The sequence below is a fragment of the Trichomycterus rosablanca genome, chromosome 10 (assembly GCF_030014385.1).
Source record: "Trichomycterus rosablanca isolate fTriRos1 chromosome 10, fTriRos1.hap1, whole genome shotgun sequence".
Lineage (NCBI taxonomy): Eukaryota > Metazoa > Chordata > Actinopteri > Siluriformes > Trichomycteridae > Trichomycterus > Trichomycterus rosablanca.
The window spans coordinates 18619073-18635836 of record NC_085997.1 but is presented as its reverse complement, the minus strand read 5'-3'; the positions used below and the strand labels follow the sequence as shown (position 1 = coordinate 18635836).

Below are 16764 nucleotides of genomic sequence, written 5' to 3'. Positions count from 1 at the left end.
CTGGCACGTCTACCTTAGATTTAAAAAAGTGAGGGCTCATGACTAGTTCACACAAGATACCTGGTATCAGAGTTGTATCTAGACAGCTTGTATCTACAGAAATTAAATAAAAAAAGAACCCCCTTTTCATCAAGATTAAAATTGTTTATACACTTCATGAGCAGACGTTTAAGGATACCTGACCATAAGCTTTTTAAATATTTTATATGGTATAACAGCCTTTATTCTTTGGGAATGTGATCTTCTTTCAACAACAGAGCATTTGTGAGGTCAGCTACTGGTGTTGGTTGAGAAGTTTTGGCTGGAAATCACTGACCAATTCATTCTAAAAGAGTTCAATCTGTGCAGTCCACTGCTAATCAAAACATGTCTTTTATGTCCTCATTTTGTGCACAAAGTGCTAGAAAGTGGTGGTGGATGATGGGAGGTGCTGAACAGTTCCCAAACTGTTGCCACAAAGAACCACATCTGATTTTATGTCAGTGTTAGCAGTTAGATGTCTTAGTATTCATGCAATGGTAGCTTTGTGCAATGGTTAGATCTTTGGGCGATAAGTTGGAGGGTTGAGGATTTGTTTCCTAGCTCTGCCAACAGGCACTGTGTTTGCCTCGAGAGCAGGGGCCATGCTCAAGTGTCTCTCGGCCCCAGATGTGGCGTGTAAAGGCTGTTTTGCGCTCTGACCGTAGCTTTTAAACATGCTGGCATATTGTACTGAACACATGCATTTATGTACATGACTATTCCTTAACATGTTAAGCTAATAAATACACTGTCAAGTCAAGTTATTATGACCACTTCTTACTTTCGACGGCGGCAGTGCATAGCTCATGAAGAAAGTCTTGTTTCATGAGCTGGCCTGGTGGGTATAAAAGCTGCACATATATCTCTCCTTGCTGTCACGGGTCAAAGTACCTCGGGTAAAATTGTCTTCCCTGGGGCGGATGGGATCTTCCAGCAAGACAATGTGACATGTCACAGCCTAGAAATGTCCAACATTGGTTGGAAGAGCATGACCAAGACTTCCAAGTACTACCCTGGCCTCTGATTCCTCAGACTTTAACTCAATTGAGCATCTGTGGGACCACCTTGATCGTCATGATTGCTCTATGGATCCTCTCCCATGCTCCCTCCAGCAGCTGTTAAATGCACTGCAGTCAGCATGGCTCCAGATATCTGTGACAACCTACCAGGACCTTATCGAGTCACTCCCAGCCCGTCTAGTTGCTGTCCATTCTGCACACAGCGGTTACTCTGGACGACTGTGTAGAAGGATGTCCACATGTTTTTGGTCATATAGTGTATGTACGCTCAATGGGCTTAATCTATAAAATAGGGGTGAGCACTGGAGCAAGCGAAAACTTGAATGGGTAGAGTAAATGTAAGCAGTTAATAGAGAGAGAGGGAATCGATGTTGGTACAAGACCTGACAGAGGATGAGAAGTTAATCCCATTAGTGAGCTGATGATTGCCGTCCTTTAAGAAGAGTCGGCTCTGCTTCAGTTTAGATTAGCCATGAAAGCTGAAGGTACAGTACAACAACAGAAGGAGAGTCCTGGTGCAGAAAGTTGAGATCATTACAGTTTGATCACACACACAATATGCAGTACAAGCCAGAGCTGCGCTGCTGCAACCCTCCTGCTTCTCATTTGTCCTCCTTCTCCACCTTTCATGCCTTTTTCCGCTCCGTTTCCATCTGTCCTGTGTGGGATGGATGTCCCAATAAATAGCGGCAGAACAGAAAAATCATGTTCAATTTGCGTGCTCCCTCAGTCATTGCGATTCTGTTTGCAACGACTTTCATAAGGGTTGCAGCATTTTATTTCTCTCAATCCGTACCACAGCACATTTCTTACCTAAGCCTTGATTAGCACGCCGCTAATGATCCGCGCCTCTGTTATCCTGCTGGGCTATGTGACCCCAGAGTCAAAGATGCGGCCCACACTTCGCTTTAATGAAGACATGGGCGCGCACACCACCCCGGTAATGAGGTCATAGAGGACTTTTGCTGCTGATTTCGACTGTGCCACACTGTCATCTATGTCCGTAAATAAGCTGGATTGCCATGGTCTGAAACAAAGTGAGCTAGTTTTAGCTCCTGAAGAAGCATTGATCATTGCTTCACCCGGGCCAGGCTACTGCTGTGCTGTGGATATGCCGAGAGAGTCAAGCAGAGTGCAGCGCTAAAGATCGCACACATACCTACACATTAGCGTATTGGGCTAAAGCACCCCGCTGCATAAGCTACACCGGTTCTGAGGGTTGTTATGCCAGTAGCACAGGGGAAAATCAATGCAGCCTGCAGGAGAGCGCATGCTTTAGTGTGGTACCCTCTTGTGTTGGTAGGATCTTGAGTGAGGGATTTCAGATTAGGGCAGTGTTAGCTTCATGATTAAGTTACTATTGATTCAAGCTCTCATCACCACCACCAGGTTGCCATTGTTGGGCTCTTGAACTAGGTTCTTTACTCTCACTTGCACTTGCAATTAGTCACAGTTGTAACACGCTTTGGACAAAAATGTTCAGTAAATGCCAAAAATGTAATACATGTAATTGTAATTGTTTATTATTAATTAGTTTTACTATCTTCATTGCTTAATGTTGGGCTCTACTAAGTTTACAGAAAAATGGGCTTAATTTCACGGACCTTGTTTGATTTTTAAAGAAAAGTGCCACATTTTACCGCAGTCATTAAATAATACTCATAAATTGAATGATAGAATCAATGGAAGCTGCTATACACAGCACAGCCTACCTTAATGGTTGAATGTAAACTAGGACATCCAACGACGGTGTGAGTCTCTGTCTCAAATACGAAAATAATCGTCCGTGTTTTCACTCATCCCCCCCCTCTGCGTCCACATAATCGATTGGGAGTTTTCCAAACTCAGTTACCAGAGTCGTGTTTTTAGCTGCCTTAGACTTCGACATCTTGGACATTTTGTCTAACTGATTACTAATGTTACCGAGCGTCTTTAGAGTTTGCTAAGTGTATAAAGAAAGAAATAAACTGTACATAGACAAACTATCAGGAGCATAATACTTCACTGGCTTGTTCTTTTGTGGCGCAGCACAGACAACAGAGAGATGATCATGTGTGTAGAGAAGCACACTTTCCCACTGATTATGGAATCTCCAAAGTGACAAAATGCATTCAATATGTAAACACATACATCAAACATTGACAGAAAAGTCTGGTACACTAACTTAATTGCCGCATGGTTGCTAGGACCCTCATATTGCGTCTCATATTTTATACGCTACACAAATGAAAAATGTTAATTCGCTAAACACAAACCTTAAAAATGGCAAACGGCTCATTTCATGGTTTGTGACACGATTTTCATGGTCATGAATTATGTAGGGCCTTGGTCATCACAAACCAATTCTACAGTATAAACATAATAGGTCAGTGATCTCCCCAGTCATTGTAACTAAGACTAATAGAATACTTTTGGGCTGTAGGAGGGTCTGAGAATTTCAGTTTTTTATCACCTAGTGATAAAAGTGCTCACATCACACACCAACGAGGCATAACATTATGACCACTGACAGGTGAAGTGAATAATACTGATTATAACACTGATTGTCTCTTCATCACGGCACCTGTTAGTGGGTGGGACATATTAGGCAGCAAGTGAACAGTTTATCCTCAAAGTTGATGTGTTAGAAGCAGAAAAAATGGGCAAGCGTAAGGATTTAAGGGCCATATTGTGATGGCTAGACGACTGGGTCAGAGCATCTCCAAACGGCAGCTCTTGTGGGGTGTTCCCAGTCTGCAGTGGTCAGTATCTGTTAAAAGTGGTCCAAAAAAGGAACAGTGGTAAACCGGCGACAGGGTCATGGGCGGCCAAGGCTCATTGATGCACGTGGGGAATGAAGGCTGGCCCGTGTGGTCCAATCCAACAGACGAGCTACTGTAGCTCAAATTGCTGAAGTAGTTAATGCTGGTTCTGATAGAAAAGTAAGTCACAAAGTCACAAAGACAACACAATATTAGGAAGGTGGTCATAATGTTATGCCTCATCGGTGTACCACAATACTGCTGCAACTAGAATGCCAAACTATTCCTGTCAGTAATGGTTGTAGTCTGACAGGACAAAGGAATTTCCAAGTAGCAGAAATTTTGAAAATAGAGGTTGAAAAGCAAATTGCACACTTTTAAAGATAGATTTAGTAATTTTAGTTACAGTATTTATTCCTTTCATTCTTTTTTGATAAATGGTGGTTACATGAGCAGTGATTTCTGGAGAACATAAGAAATTTGAATAATAACCTTAAAAATCACTATTGACTGGGTTGGAAAATTACAATATGAATCATGTTCTATTTACTTTCTTTGGCAAGGGCAGGTGTAAAAAGCTTGATAACCTTGATAACTTTCAGGCCCATTTTTATGCATTTTCCGCCTAAAGGACATGAAGGCTTTTACTCAAATTTCAGAAGAGAAAATTTATAGTTTAACGTTACAAAAACAACCCTCAAAGGATGCTGCCATGTGGTACTCTTCTCGCTTGCTCTTTTAGATTTATCCTCTTATGGTCCTGTGTCTTAGCCTTAAATGTCAATCCCTCCTGCTGTGCTAGAGATGTTTATATGCACCTAGTGGGTGGCTGAAACTCCACATGGGAGCTATGGATTTGATTAAAAATGCTTAATTTTACAGGCATTGCCTCTTACTGCTCAAAACACACACAAATCATGGTCTACAGCTCAATCTGAAGCAGTATTTCTGGAGTTAAAGTGTATGTTTATGAAGTATTTTACAGTGTTGTAGGTTTTAGACCTTGATGGGGCACACTTACACTTGTGCACCTGTGTATTTACTTCTTTATTAGACATGCATATCGTATTTGTACACAATGTAGGTTTACAGTTACAGGTTTACAGAGACCTTTTTTTTTTTACAGCATTTAGCATATTTTTTGGGTCCCAAAACACAATGAAACCCTGTTAGAAGAAAGTATAGGTCAAAGAGGACAAGTAATGGTTTGATTTTATTCATTTATGTAAAGAGACATTGCTAAGTAGATGGACAGGACACTGCTGGTGTTGTGTATTTACTTAAAGCACTATTCATCTCCCAGAACTAACATTGGTTCAGCACCCCAAATAAAAGCTAGTCACTAGGGGTTTAGTTTCTTTTTTTAGTATGGATGACTGGTTGTGACAGTGTACAAAGCAACACATTGACTACAGTTAATAATGAAACAGAATCTTTTATATTTATTTCACTGGTATTATTCCCAACCTCTCCTAACACACAGCTGTGAGGTTAAGGCTTACCTTGCCTCTAAATCCTGTTTAACCTTAGGTGACCTTAGAAAAGCTTTCTTGGAATCTTGGCCATGGATGGTAATTTCTTAGTACTGATTAAATCTTGTGGTCTCTGGATAGGACTGTTTAGGGACTAGTGTCGAGCTTTAAAGGCGTTGAGTTTCAAGGTATTTTTCCCCCATAAGGATGTATGGGAAACCAGTTAATGCGTTCCATGGTCACATAGAACTGCAAATATTTTAGGCAAATATAAAATAATGGGGTTGATTTTGACACTTATATACTGAATAACACAAACAATATAAAAACACAATTGAAAACAATTGAAAACAGGTAAAAATGTAAAAATGTTGTACTAAAACGAGCGAGGAATTTCATTAGTAGAGAAAACTTATGAGCAGTAATGATTAAGAGAAGTTTAGTGTTCCAGTGTCAATCTTTTAGTACAGTATATTAATCCACATTAAGCTTTATTATTATTATTATGTTTTTTTTTTTTATGATGAGCGTTTTAGACTCAGAAAAGCTGATACTCACAATTTCTTAGCACCCTGAGCTATAACACAAGTTTAAAAGTAAAACACTGAGGAAAATCCAGCTAAACACAGATACGTGTGGAGCTTTCAGAGTGGATTTGATGGTTATTCCACACAAATGCAGATTCGTCTCATACGTGCACTTTGATGACGTTTCACCCCTCGCTCAAGCCAAGCACTAAACAGAGCTGCTGTTCATTGTTAATCTAAAATTAAATAAATAAATTTTTAAAAAGAAGGCTGAACAAATTGAATTTAAAGGTAACGTTGAGTTCAAATGTCTCCACAAAGTATGTAGTTTCAAAGATTTCGAGTTTAGGGGACGTTGAGTTATAAGGTACCACTGTAGTTTTTTTTGTTTTTTGTCCCAGTGTAGTTATTTGTAATCCCCCCATTAAATCCACTCACTTGTACCACTCCAGTTCTGTCCAATAAAAGTCGCAGATCAAAGATGTGCCCAAATTGTAGGGCACAGTCGCCAGCCACTTTAAATCACCTGCTATTGGGGGGTTATATATTTCTCCATGTGACCACCCCACCTCCTTAAACCAGCACCCTGACAAACCCTGGATATCACATTTTGTAGTGAGAACACAATTTCAACCTCTCTTCTGTCAGAAACAGCCAATTTTCCCTTTGGATGCCTGGCCAGGTTCAGAAACACTGCTGTGATTTGAAATTGTGACCTCAGACACTCCACAGTGCTCCACAGTCCACCTATAAATTAGCTTTCTAAAAGGTACATAATATCACAGCTTTTAATACAGCCTGGAATTTGTTTTGTGTGATTTAAAGCTTTACTTTAATCTTCTGAAAGTACCCTGATGGCATCATCTAAACCCAGCATTTTAATAAATACATTATTTTACCAGCAGGCACAAACAAAATGCATGGTGGAAATGGTCAGCAATTACAGCGGTCATAAAATAATGTCCCAGAGAGTCATAGGAACAGTGCAGTTTGCTAGTAGATGGATAACATTGCTAACAGCTATCGAGTTAGCACCCTACAGGCTCCAGTCAGTTTCAAGGTTTTCCTGCTTCCAGCACCTCACCTAATCGTGACTTTTAATCTGTAGGGAGCTGAATTAGGTCTTAGGAGTTTTGAAACCTTGTGTCTCATCACCAGATCTTACAGGCTTACGGTTTACAGTCTATGTACTTCTGAATCGAATACCTGCATATCTGAATTTTCATGAAGCTGTGATGTGTCCAGCTGAACTTTATGGTTTGCTTGACTGAAATTAAAACCAGAATAACAGTTATGCCAGTTTTAGACTGTTATGCTCACTGTAATCACTGTAAAAGTGAACTTCTGTTTTATAAAATGTTTTTACAAGTTTCTTGTGTGTCATAACAGTCAATTACTGTAATAAAATTGCAATATCATATGCAATTGTAAATGGGAAATAATTTATAGCCTGATGTGGATGACAAAGCCTTACATTTTTGTCACCTAGTCTCAAATGCAGACCAGATCCTACATACAGAAGAAGCATCCAAAAAGAAGAGCTCTCCAAGCTTCTGTTGCTCTACCTGTGTATACAGTATAAATGCACATGTGGAATTCAGTGTAAATGGTGTCAAGTCTTATTTATTTATTAGGATTTTAACGTCATGTTTTACACACTTTGGTTACATTCATGACAGAAACAGTAGTTACTTATTACACAAGATTCTTCAGTTCACAAGTTTAATATCAAACACAGTCATGGACAATTTTGTATCTCTAAATCACCTCATTTGCATGTCTTTGGACTGTGGGAGGAAACCGGAGCTCCCAGAGGAAACCCACACAGACACAGGGAGAACATGCAAACTCCACACAGAAAGGACCCAGACCACTCTACCTGGGAATTGAATCCAGGGTCTTCTTGCTGTGAGGCGACAGCGCTACCCACTGAGCCACCGTGCCTCCCTGTCAAGTCCTATCTAATACAAATATTAAATTATTATTTACAGCATCTAGATCGCACTGGCAAGTGCAACTCCCAATGGCTTGGCTTTTTTGACCTTCCCCCAGGTCCACATTAGCATCATGCTTGGACAGAAGCCAGAGCAGCCGATAGTATCGGGGCGTGCCTCTCCCATCTCAAGTCAAGTCAAATTTATATAGCGCTTTTTACAATGGACGTTGTCTCAAAGCAACTTTATAGAATCCAGGACCAACAGACATAAAACCCTCTTGAGCAAGCCGAGGGCAACAGTGGCAAGGAAACACTTTTTTAAAAATTACAGGAAGAAACCTTGAGAGGAACCAGACTCAGCAGGGACCCCCATCCTTCTTGGGTGGCCTGGAGGATACTAATACCAATATCTAATTCAGTGGTACCTTGAAACTCGACATCAATTGGTTCTGGAACTGGTATCAAGGTTTAAAGGCATTGAGTTTTAAGGTATTTTTTTTCCCATATGCATGTACAGTGGGGCCAAAAAGTATTTAGTCAGCCACTGATTGTGCAAGTTCTCCTACTTAGAAATATAAGAGAGGTCTGTAATTTTCATCATAGGTACACTTCAACTATGAGAGACAAAATGAGAAAAAAAAATCCAGGAAATCACATTGTAGGATTTTTAAAGAATTTATTTGTAAATTATGGTGGAAAATAAGTATTTGGTCAATAACAAACAAGCAAGATTTCTGGCTCTCACAGACCTGTAACTTCTTCTTTAAGAAGCTCTTCTGTCCTCCACTCGTTACCTGTATTAATGGCACCGGTTTGACATCGTTATCTATATAAAAGACACCTGTCCACAGCCTCAAACAGTCAACCATGGCCAAGACCAAAGAGCTGTCGAAGGACACCAGGAAGAAAATTGTAGACCTGCACCAGGCTGGAGAGAGTGAATCTACAATAGGCAAGCAGGTTGGTGTGAATAAATCAACTGTGGGAGCAATTGTAAGAAAATGGAAGACATACAAGACCATTGATAATCTCCCTCGATCCCGTGGGGTCGAAATGATCATGAGAACGGTGAGCAAAATATCCCAGGACTACACGGAGGGACCTGATGAATGACCTGCAGAGAACTGGGGCCAAAGTAACAAAGGCTACCATCAGTAACACACTACGCCGAGAGGGACTCAAATCCTGCAGTGCCAGGCGTGTCCCCCTGCTTAAGCCAGTACATGTCCAGGCCCGTCTGAAGTTTGCCAGAGAGCTTATGGATGATCCAGAAGAGGATTGGGAGAATATCATGTGGTCAGATGAAACCAAAATTCAACTTTTTGGTAAAAACTCAACTTGTCATGTTTGGAGGAAGAAGAAGAACCCAAGAACACCATACCTACTGTGAAGCATGGGGTTGGAAACATCATGCTTTGGGGCTGTTTTTCTGCAAAGGGGACAGGACGACTGATCCGTGTTAAGGGAAGAATGAACGGGGCCATGTATCGTGAGATTTTAAGCCAAAACCTCCTTCCATCAGTGAGAGCATTGAAGATGGAACGTGGCTGGGTCTTGCAGCATGACAATGATCCCAAACACACCGCTCAGGCAATGAAGGAGTGGCTCCGTAAAAAGCATTTCAAGGTCCTGGAGTGGCCTAGCCAGTCTCCAAACCTCAAACCCAAAATTTGTGGAGTCCGTGTTGCCCAGCGACAGCCCCAAAACATCACTGCTCTAGAGGAGATCTGCATGGAGGAATGGGCCAAAATACCAGCTACAGTGTGTGCAAACCTGGTGAAGACTTACAGGAAACGTTTCACCTCTGTCATTGCCAACAAAGGTTATGTTACGAAGTATTGAGTTGAACTTTTGTTATTGACCAAATACTTATTTTCCACCATAATTTACAAATAAATTCTTTAAAAATCCTACAATGTGATTTCCTGGATTTTTTTTTCTCATTTTGTCTCTCATAGTTGAAGTGTACCTATGATGAAAATAATGGGGTTGTTTTTGACACTGAAAATAACACAAATATAATACATAAACACTGAAATACAATTAAAAACAGTTAAAAATTTATATTAAATTAATATAAAAATTCAAGAAAACCCGCATTTTACTTTTACTTCTTTATTGTTTCCTTATGCTTCTTAATTGTGTTGATGCTTGATCTTGGAATACCCTATTCCTTAGCGAATTCAGTAGAAGCACATTCACATGAGAAGTGACAAAGTAGTTGTTTCCGTGTTTCCACTTTTTTCACCTTTTATGCACCACTTGTGAATGCTGCTTTGGTGTCCCTGTGTTGTTCTTTTAGTACATTAATCCACCTTACACTTTTTATTACGATAAGCATTTTAAACTCGGAAAAGGTGATTCTCACAATTTCTTAGAACCCCCAGCTAAAATACAGATTCGTCTTGCACTTTGATGACGTCTTACCACACCGCTCAAGCCGAGAGCTGAACAAAGCGGCTGTTCATTGTTAATTTGATCATTTGTTAATTAAAGAAATGTTTTATTTTAAAAAAGGCTGAATACGTCGAATACTAGGGAAACGTCGAGTTTAAGGATACAAATTTCTCCACATGTGGTGTTGAGTTTCAAAGATTTCGAGTTTAAGGGACGTCAAGTTACAAGGTACCACTGGTACCTTATTCAGGATTAGGATCTGTATTGCTTTAATGTTAAATACATCTCAACACATTGCATGTGGAGAAGGTCCTGGGTTTGATCCCCAGGTGGGGCAGTCTGGGTCCTTTCTGTGTGGAGTTTGCCTGTTCTCCCTGTGTCTGCGTGGATTTCCTCCCACAGGTGCTCCGGTTTCCTCCCACAGTCCAAAAACATGCAAGTGAGGTGAATTGAAGATACTAAATTGTCCATGACTGTTTGATAGAACCTTGTGAACTGAAGAATCGTGTGTAATGAGTAACTATCGTTCCTGTCATGAATGTAACCAAAGTGTAAAAATCCTAATAAACAAACATTGTATGTGGCATAAACAAATGTATTTGTGCAAATGTGAACAAAAACTGCAAGTGTTTGGAAACATTTTAGCATGTGTTTACCTGCTCAGTCAGGCTGCTGATGAGTTTTTTTTCTACATTGCATCCTTTTACCAAATGTGTTTGAATTAAGGACAGGTGTTTTGTTCCTGATTTGTAAAACATGTGTTTTTGTCTCCGTCTGCAGTGGATCTCCTCGGTTTGCTGAAATGGCGATCAAACACCAGCCTGCTCCAGCAAAACCTGAAACATCTGATGAAGGTGGATGGTGAGGAGGTGGTCAAGGTGTGTGTGCATTTCATGCTGTTGTGACAGATTCACTATTACACGACCTTATTTAATTAAAGCTAGAATGTTCCCAACAATGTAAATCCAATTAAGTCGCTTGCTTTTTCTTCCAAATGGCTTCCAGTTTGTTTTCCTCATTAGCATTTCTGGCAGAGCATTGCTTTTTCTTCTCTCTTCTTTTGTTGTTGCAATTTCGGATATATCCAGTTCACAAATGCACTCTGAGAATACCTTTGCTGGCTGAGAAGGACTGAAGACTCACCTTGACCTATCAGGCAACCAGTCTCTTCTTCATACAGTCCAGTGCTGTATTCTCACAGAGAGACTTAACTGGTCCTCAGGACAGTAGGAATGGCTGACCGCCATCAGACTTGGGCAGTACTATTAAGTGCCTGCTGGCACAGCTTTGACTTGAACTTATAGGTATGGGGTGGTGGCTAGCAGAGAATTTCTAATATACACCGATCAGCCATAACATTAAAACCACCTCCTTGTTTCTACACTCACGGCTTCACTTACCATATAGGAGCACTTTGTAGTTCTACAATTACTGACTGTAGTCCATCTGTTTCTCTACATGCTTTGTTAGCCCCCTTTCATGCTGTTCTTCAATGGTCAGGAATCTCCCAGGACCACTACAGAGTAGGTATTATTTGCTGGGTGGTGGGTCATTCTCAGCTCTGCAGCGACACTGACTTGGTGGTGGTGTGTTAGTGTGTGTTGTGCTGGTATAAGTAGAGTTTTTAAACCCCTCACTGTCACTACTGGACTGAGAATAGTCCACCAACCAAAAATATATCCAGCCAACAGCACCCCGTGGGCAGCGTCCTGTGACCACTGATGAAGGTCTAGAAGATGACCAACTCAAACAGCACCAATAGATGGACAATCTTCTCTGACTTTACATCTACAAGGTGGACCAACTAGGTAGGAGTGTCTAATAGAGTGGGCAGTGAGTTGACAAAGTATTTAAAAACTCGAGCAGCTCTGCTGTGTCTGATCCACTCATACCAGCACAACACACACTAACACACCACCACCACGTCAGTGTCACTGCAGTGCTGAGAATGATCCACCACCTAAATAATACCTGCTGTGTGGTGGTCCTGGGAGAGTCCTGACCATTGAAGAACAGGGTGAAAGCAGGCTAAAAAGGTATGCAGAGAAACAGATGGACTACAGTCAGTAATTGTAGAACTACAAAGTGCTTCTATATGGTAAGTGGAGCTGATAAAATGGACAGTGAGTGTAGAAACAAGAAGGTTGTTTTAATGTTATGGCTGATCGATGTATATTGTATTATTGCCATTTTTCTACTTTTGTGAAATTCACCCAGCTTACTGAATCATGATCACATGAAACATTAGAATGGAAAAAATGCTCACTTACAGAGTTTCATCAACTAGCCATTACAAGTCTTACAGGTATGACTAGGGCTGGGTATCGCCACTAATTTCCTGGATCGATTCGATTCCGATTCACAAGGTCCCAATTCGATTCGAGCTTCGATTTTCGATTCGATTTTCGATTAAATTTCGATTCAACACATTTAGGCATATTTGAGTTACATTAACAGGTTTATGTACAGATGTTCAGAGAACGAATGTGATAATTGTACAAAGAACACTCATTATTAAAAATATTTGTGTATTTTGTTTACTTAAATAATTAACCCAAAACAGAAAACAGTAACATTCATTTTTTATTATTATTTTATATGTCTGACACGCTACAACATTGTAAATGTAATGTAAACATACATCTGGCTGTTGAACAGCTTATGCCAAGTTTACACTACACGACACTCTGATTAACACCTGGTCGCTGTAACGTTCACACTACACGACTGATCGGCGATGGGGGGTTTTACACTACACCATCTATCACCAGGGAGAATCAGAGGCAAGCTTCTCTGCTCTCCAAAACTGTCACGAAAACACACGTGAGAAGTGATGAAAGGTTTAATGATACCACGTCCAAACATGCACATCAACAAGTAGCGAGCGATCAAAGTTTGTGCGCTGATGAAATAAGTGAATCTGAGTGGATTTGGCAACACGAGCAGCATGGCTTGTTCTATAGTGAGTTGGAGGTTAATAAATATTTTGTTTTGTAGAGAACGATCAGGTCAGAAATACTGTAAAACTCGCGTGTGCTGATGTATTCTGATAGAAACTATATTGCGCTCCACCACCTGTTTACAACCTCTCCCCTGTGTTTCTCCTCGCTGTTTCTCACATTGATTGAGAGCCGAGTTTTGATCGCAGAGCGAACACCGAGTTCCTCCCGAATCCAGCACCGACCCGTCGCCGAGCGAAAATCAGTGCAAAAAGTTGTGTAGTGGTCATAACTTGAGCTTCTGCCATGCTAAACTGATGTGCAGGTCAGATCTCGTTGCATGAAAAAACACTGGCTGGTCACGCGAAATTAAAGGGGGTAACAGATTTCCGTGTGCACCGTAAAAAGGGGCGTATTTAAAAGATCGATCTCGCGTTTATATGAATCGATATCGGATCGTTCAAATAAAGATCGATTCGAATCGAAAAATCGATTTTATAAACCCACCCCTAGGTATGACCATGTTTTTTTCCAGATAGCTGGAAGGCACCGTGGAATGAATCAGAATGTGAGCACTATGCAAGCTTAGCACACTGGCTCATGCTGTTTTAGAAACTTTGGTGTGGTTTTTTAGATTAGTTTACCCTTGTAACCCCACCCCATGTAGGATTTTCAATCTAGACGTTCCAAGGGTTAGATATGCCATCTTGTGCTTTGCTGGTTGTCGAGCAGCACTATACTGGTGTGTTTTTTTCCGCACAGCTTGTAGACAATAAATAATCAAATGGTAAAGGCTAGTTTCAGGAGAGTTCTTGCTGGAGTAGAGAAATACATTCATTTCCACTGTGTGCTCTTCCGTGAGTTCTCTAATCCCAGAATCAGACTTTGTCAGACTAATTTAGCCACTTGAGTCTGTTTGAAAGCCCTACAGCGAGCGGCACACAAAACCTGGACATTATTTTTGCTTTTGTGTCCTGTTTGTGAGGTAGTTTGGCACTACCTCACTACTCTTGGCATTCAGTAGGATGCATTGTGCTAGAAATGGTCTTCCAGAGCATTTTGCAGATGTGTGAAAAACTGGTGTGGATTGTTTCACAATACCAGTCTGATACATTTTCAGCCATGTACCCCCACCCCTTCCCAATGTAGTCATATCCAATTACTCATTTGCATTTTGCTTCCTCTTTACTCATGTTGACCTCCACCCTGGTTGAGAAGAGTCGAAACACACGCCCCCTCTGACACGCATGCAGTAGCTGACTGCATCTTTTCACCTGCTTGAGGCGAATTCATATGCAGATCAGCTTTGTGTAGAGAGCCACACCCTGATCAATGCATTATCCCTCAACTCTGTGCAGGCGCCATCAACCAGCCTGCAAAGGTTGTAATTGCCTCAGTTATGTTGCCCCGTCCGGCATCCCCCTAGAACAACAGCCAGTTGTTGTTCGTGTTGGCGTCCAGCCTGCCTGATGGCAGAGCTGAGTTTCAAACCGACAAGTTTGAAATGTCAGCTCTGGTGTGCTAGCGTGTTTTACCACTGCGCCACCTGAGCATCCTTTCCCAAAATATTTATTATCAACATTTAAATTGTCAGGGCTAGAATCTCCTTGAAGAGTGTTGAACCTTTCATAAAACGCACAAGGCCACATTCATGCCTGACTTAAAGGTTCGCCAACATGTTTGAATCATACAATTGATTTATTTTTATTTATTTTCTTTACAATTGATTTTTTTATTTATTTTCTTTACAATTGATTTATTTTCATTTATTTTCTTTACAATTGATTTATTTTCATTTATTTTCTTTACAATTGATTTTTTATTTATTTTCTTTACAATTGATTTTTTACTTAAATTCTTTACAATGTATTTATTTTATTTAGTTTCTTTAAAATTGAGTTTTTCATTTATATTTTTTACAATTTATTTTTATTTTTATTCTTTACAATTTATTTATTTTTATTTTTATTTTTTACAATTTATTTTATTATTTATATTCTTTGCAATTTATTTATTTTTATTTTTATTTTATTTTTACAATTGATTTATTTTTATTTATTTGCTTTACCTGCTAGCAACTGTTATGGCTGAAACACCTGAACTTAACAATAAAAGAAGTGTCAAAATACTTGCCATATAGTGTAGTTTATTAGATGCGGTTAGGACAAAACCATTTGCGATAGCTTATAAAATAAAAAAAGAAAAACAAAAAGAATTGTAGACTGTCTTTTTTTTATATTCCAAAACAATAAAGAATGCCAGCTTCACATAGTCTGTGTGCTGTTTATATTTTCTTTAGAAAAAATAGCAGAGATGTAATAGTTATCTGTTTGAACTTGTAAGCCCTGTGCATACCAGCTAATTTCAAATTCCTGCAGTCCAACTATCAGACTTAATGAGTAAGTGGTGAAGCAGTATATGTGGAAATGGTAGCTGAAGGGGATAAATAGTCGTTCAGTGGTGCAAGCTGTGTATATCCATCCATCAGCAGCGTACCAGGTGTGTGCCAAGCCTGCATCTAGTGCAGTATTGCTTTAATATAGGCGTTATATTTAACCCTACCTGCAGTCCTCAGTTTTGAACAGCTCTGACTGTATAAAGACCTACAAACAACAGATGAGAAATATATTTTGAGGGACAGTGCTAGCCTAGTGGGTAGAGCTATTGCTGGTTCGAATCCTGGCTCTGCTTTTCAGCCACTGTTGGGCCTTTAACCCTACCTGCTCCAGGGGTGCTCTACAATGGCTTCCAAACAAGCTGGGCTATGTGGAACAAAAAATTACTCCCAGAACCAATTGATGTTGAGTTTCAAGGTACCACTGTAAAGGCATTCTTCCTCTGTTAAATCTGATAACCTGAATTTTGGTAAACTAATAACTAGAGCATAAAACTGTAGCATTTAAAAGCAGTGAGTCCTTTTAAATAAGAGTCCATTGGCTTAAAACCACTTAGGTCATTTTCATCGTTTTTCTTTTTCAGGCACTCATTTCTTTGGAGTGGGCTAATTAGAGCACATTTAGGCACTTGTCTGTTCTCATTGAATGGCGTGAATAATTTTCCTTTGAACTTTTGCTCTCATGATTTTGTTCAGCTGTTTGATGTGAGTGCATGGCATGTAGTAAAAATTGTGTGTATTTTCAGGTGGGTTCTTTTCAGGGCATTTGCTAGGCCCTTACTTGACTAATTTTTTTTTCTATTTTATTTATGCAATCTTTCCCGTTTTAGTGTAGTCATTCTGTCTTATACTGCTGGAGATCCCTGATTGCATTCGAGGAGGGTATGTTGCTGCTCACGCCTCCTCCGACACGTGTGCAGTCCTAGCAGACGCCTTCTTTTCGCCCATGCACTCTGCACAGACGCTTCTATCGTTGCACAGCATTTGAAGACTCCACCCTCATAGTCCATTCATCCCCCCCCTACCAGATGCGGTAGCCAATTAGAGTCTGCTGCAGGCGCTGCCAATTATGCTCGCTAGATGGCGCCCAGCCGACTGGTGGCAACGCCAAGTTTCGAACCAAGTAGTTCAGAATCTCGGCGCTGGTGTGCTAGCGGAATTTTTTTCATTTTTTTTTCTCCTCAGGGAAGCTTTTTGTGTGGTGTGGTCTATTTCTTTTATTGTTTACTGTTGTTCCTGCTGTGTTCAGGTTACCCCGCAACTCTTTAAGTGACTGCTGGTTTAGCCTAAGTGCATGTTGTGAAATCGTGTGTGATG

General features: G+C 40.3%; 1 protein-coding gene across 3 annotated transcripts in view; it reads left to right on the top strand.

Moving 5' to 3' along the window:
- dock1 (dedicator of cytokinesis 1) overlaps window positions 1-16764 on the top strand; it is a 469250-nt gene that overhangs the window by 137338 nt on the left and 315148 nt on the right. For all 3 annotated transcript variants that reach the window (XM_063002899.1, XM_063002901.1, XM_063002900.1), the window contains one exon: window positions 10894-10991. In XM_063002899.1, the coding sequence (XP_062858969.1) occupies window positions 10894-10991 (98 nt within the window). The remainder of the gene's footprint in view (window positions 1-10893; window positions 10992-16764) is intronic.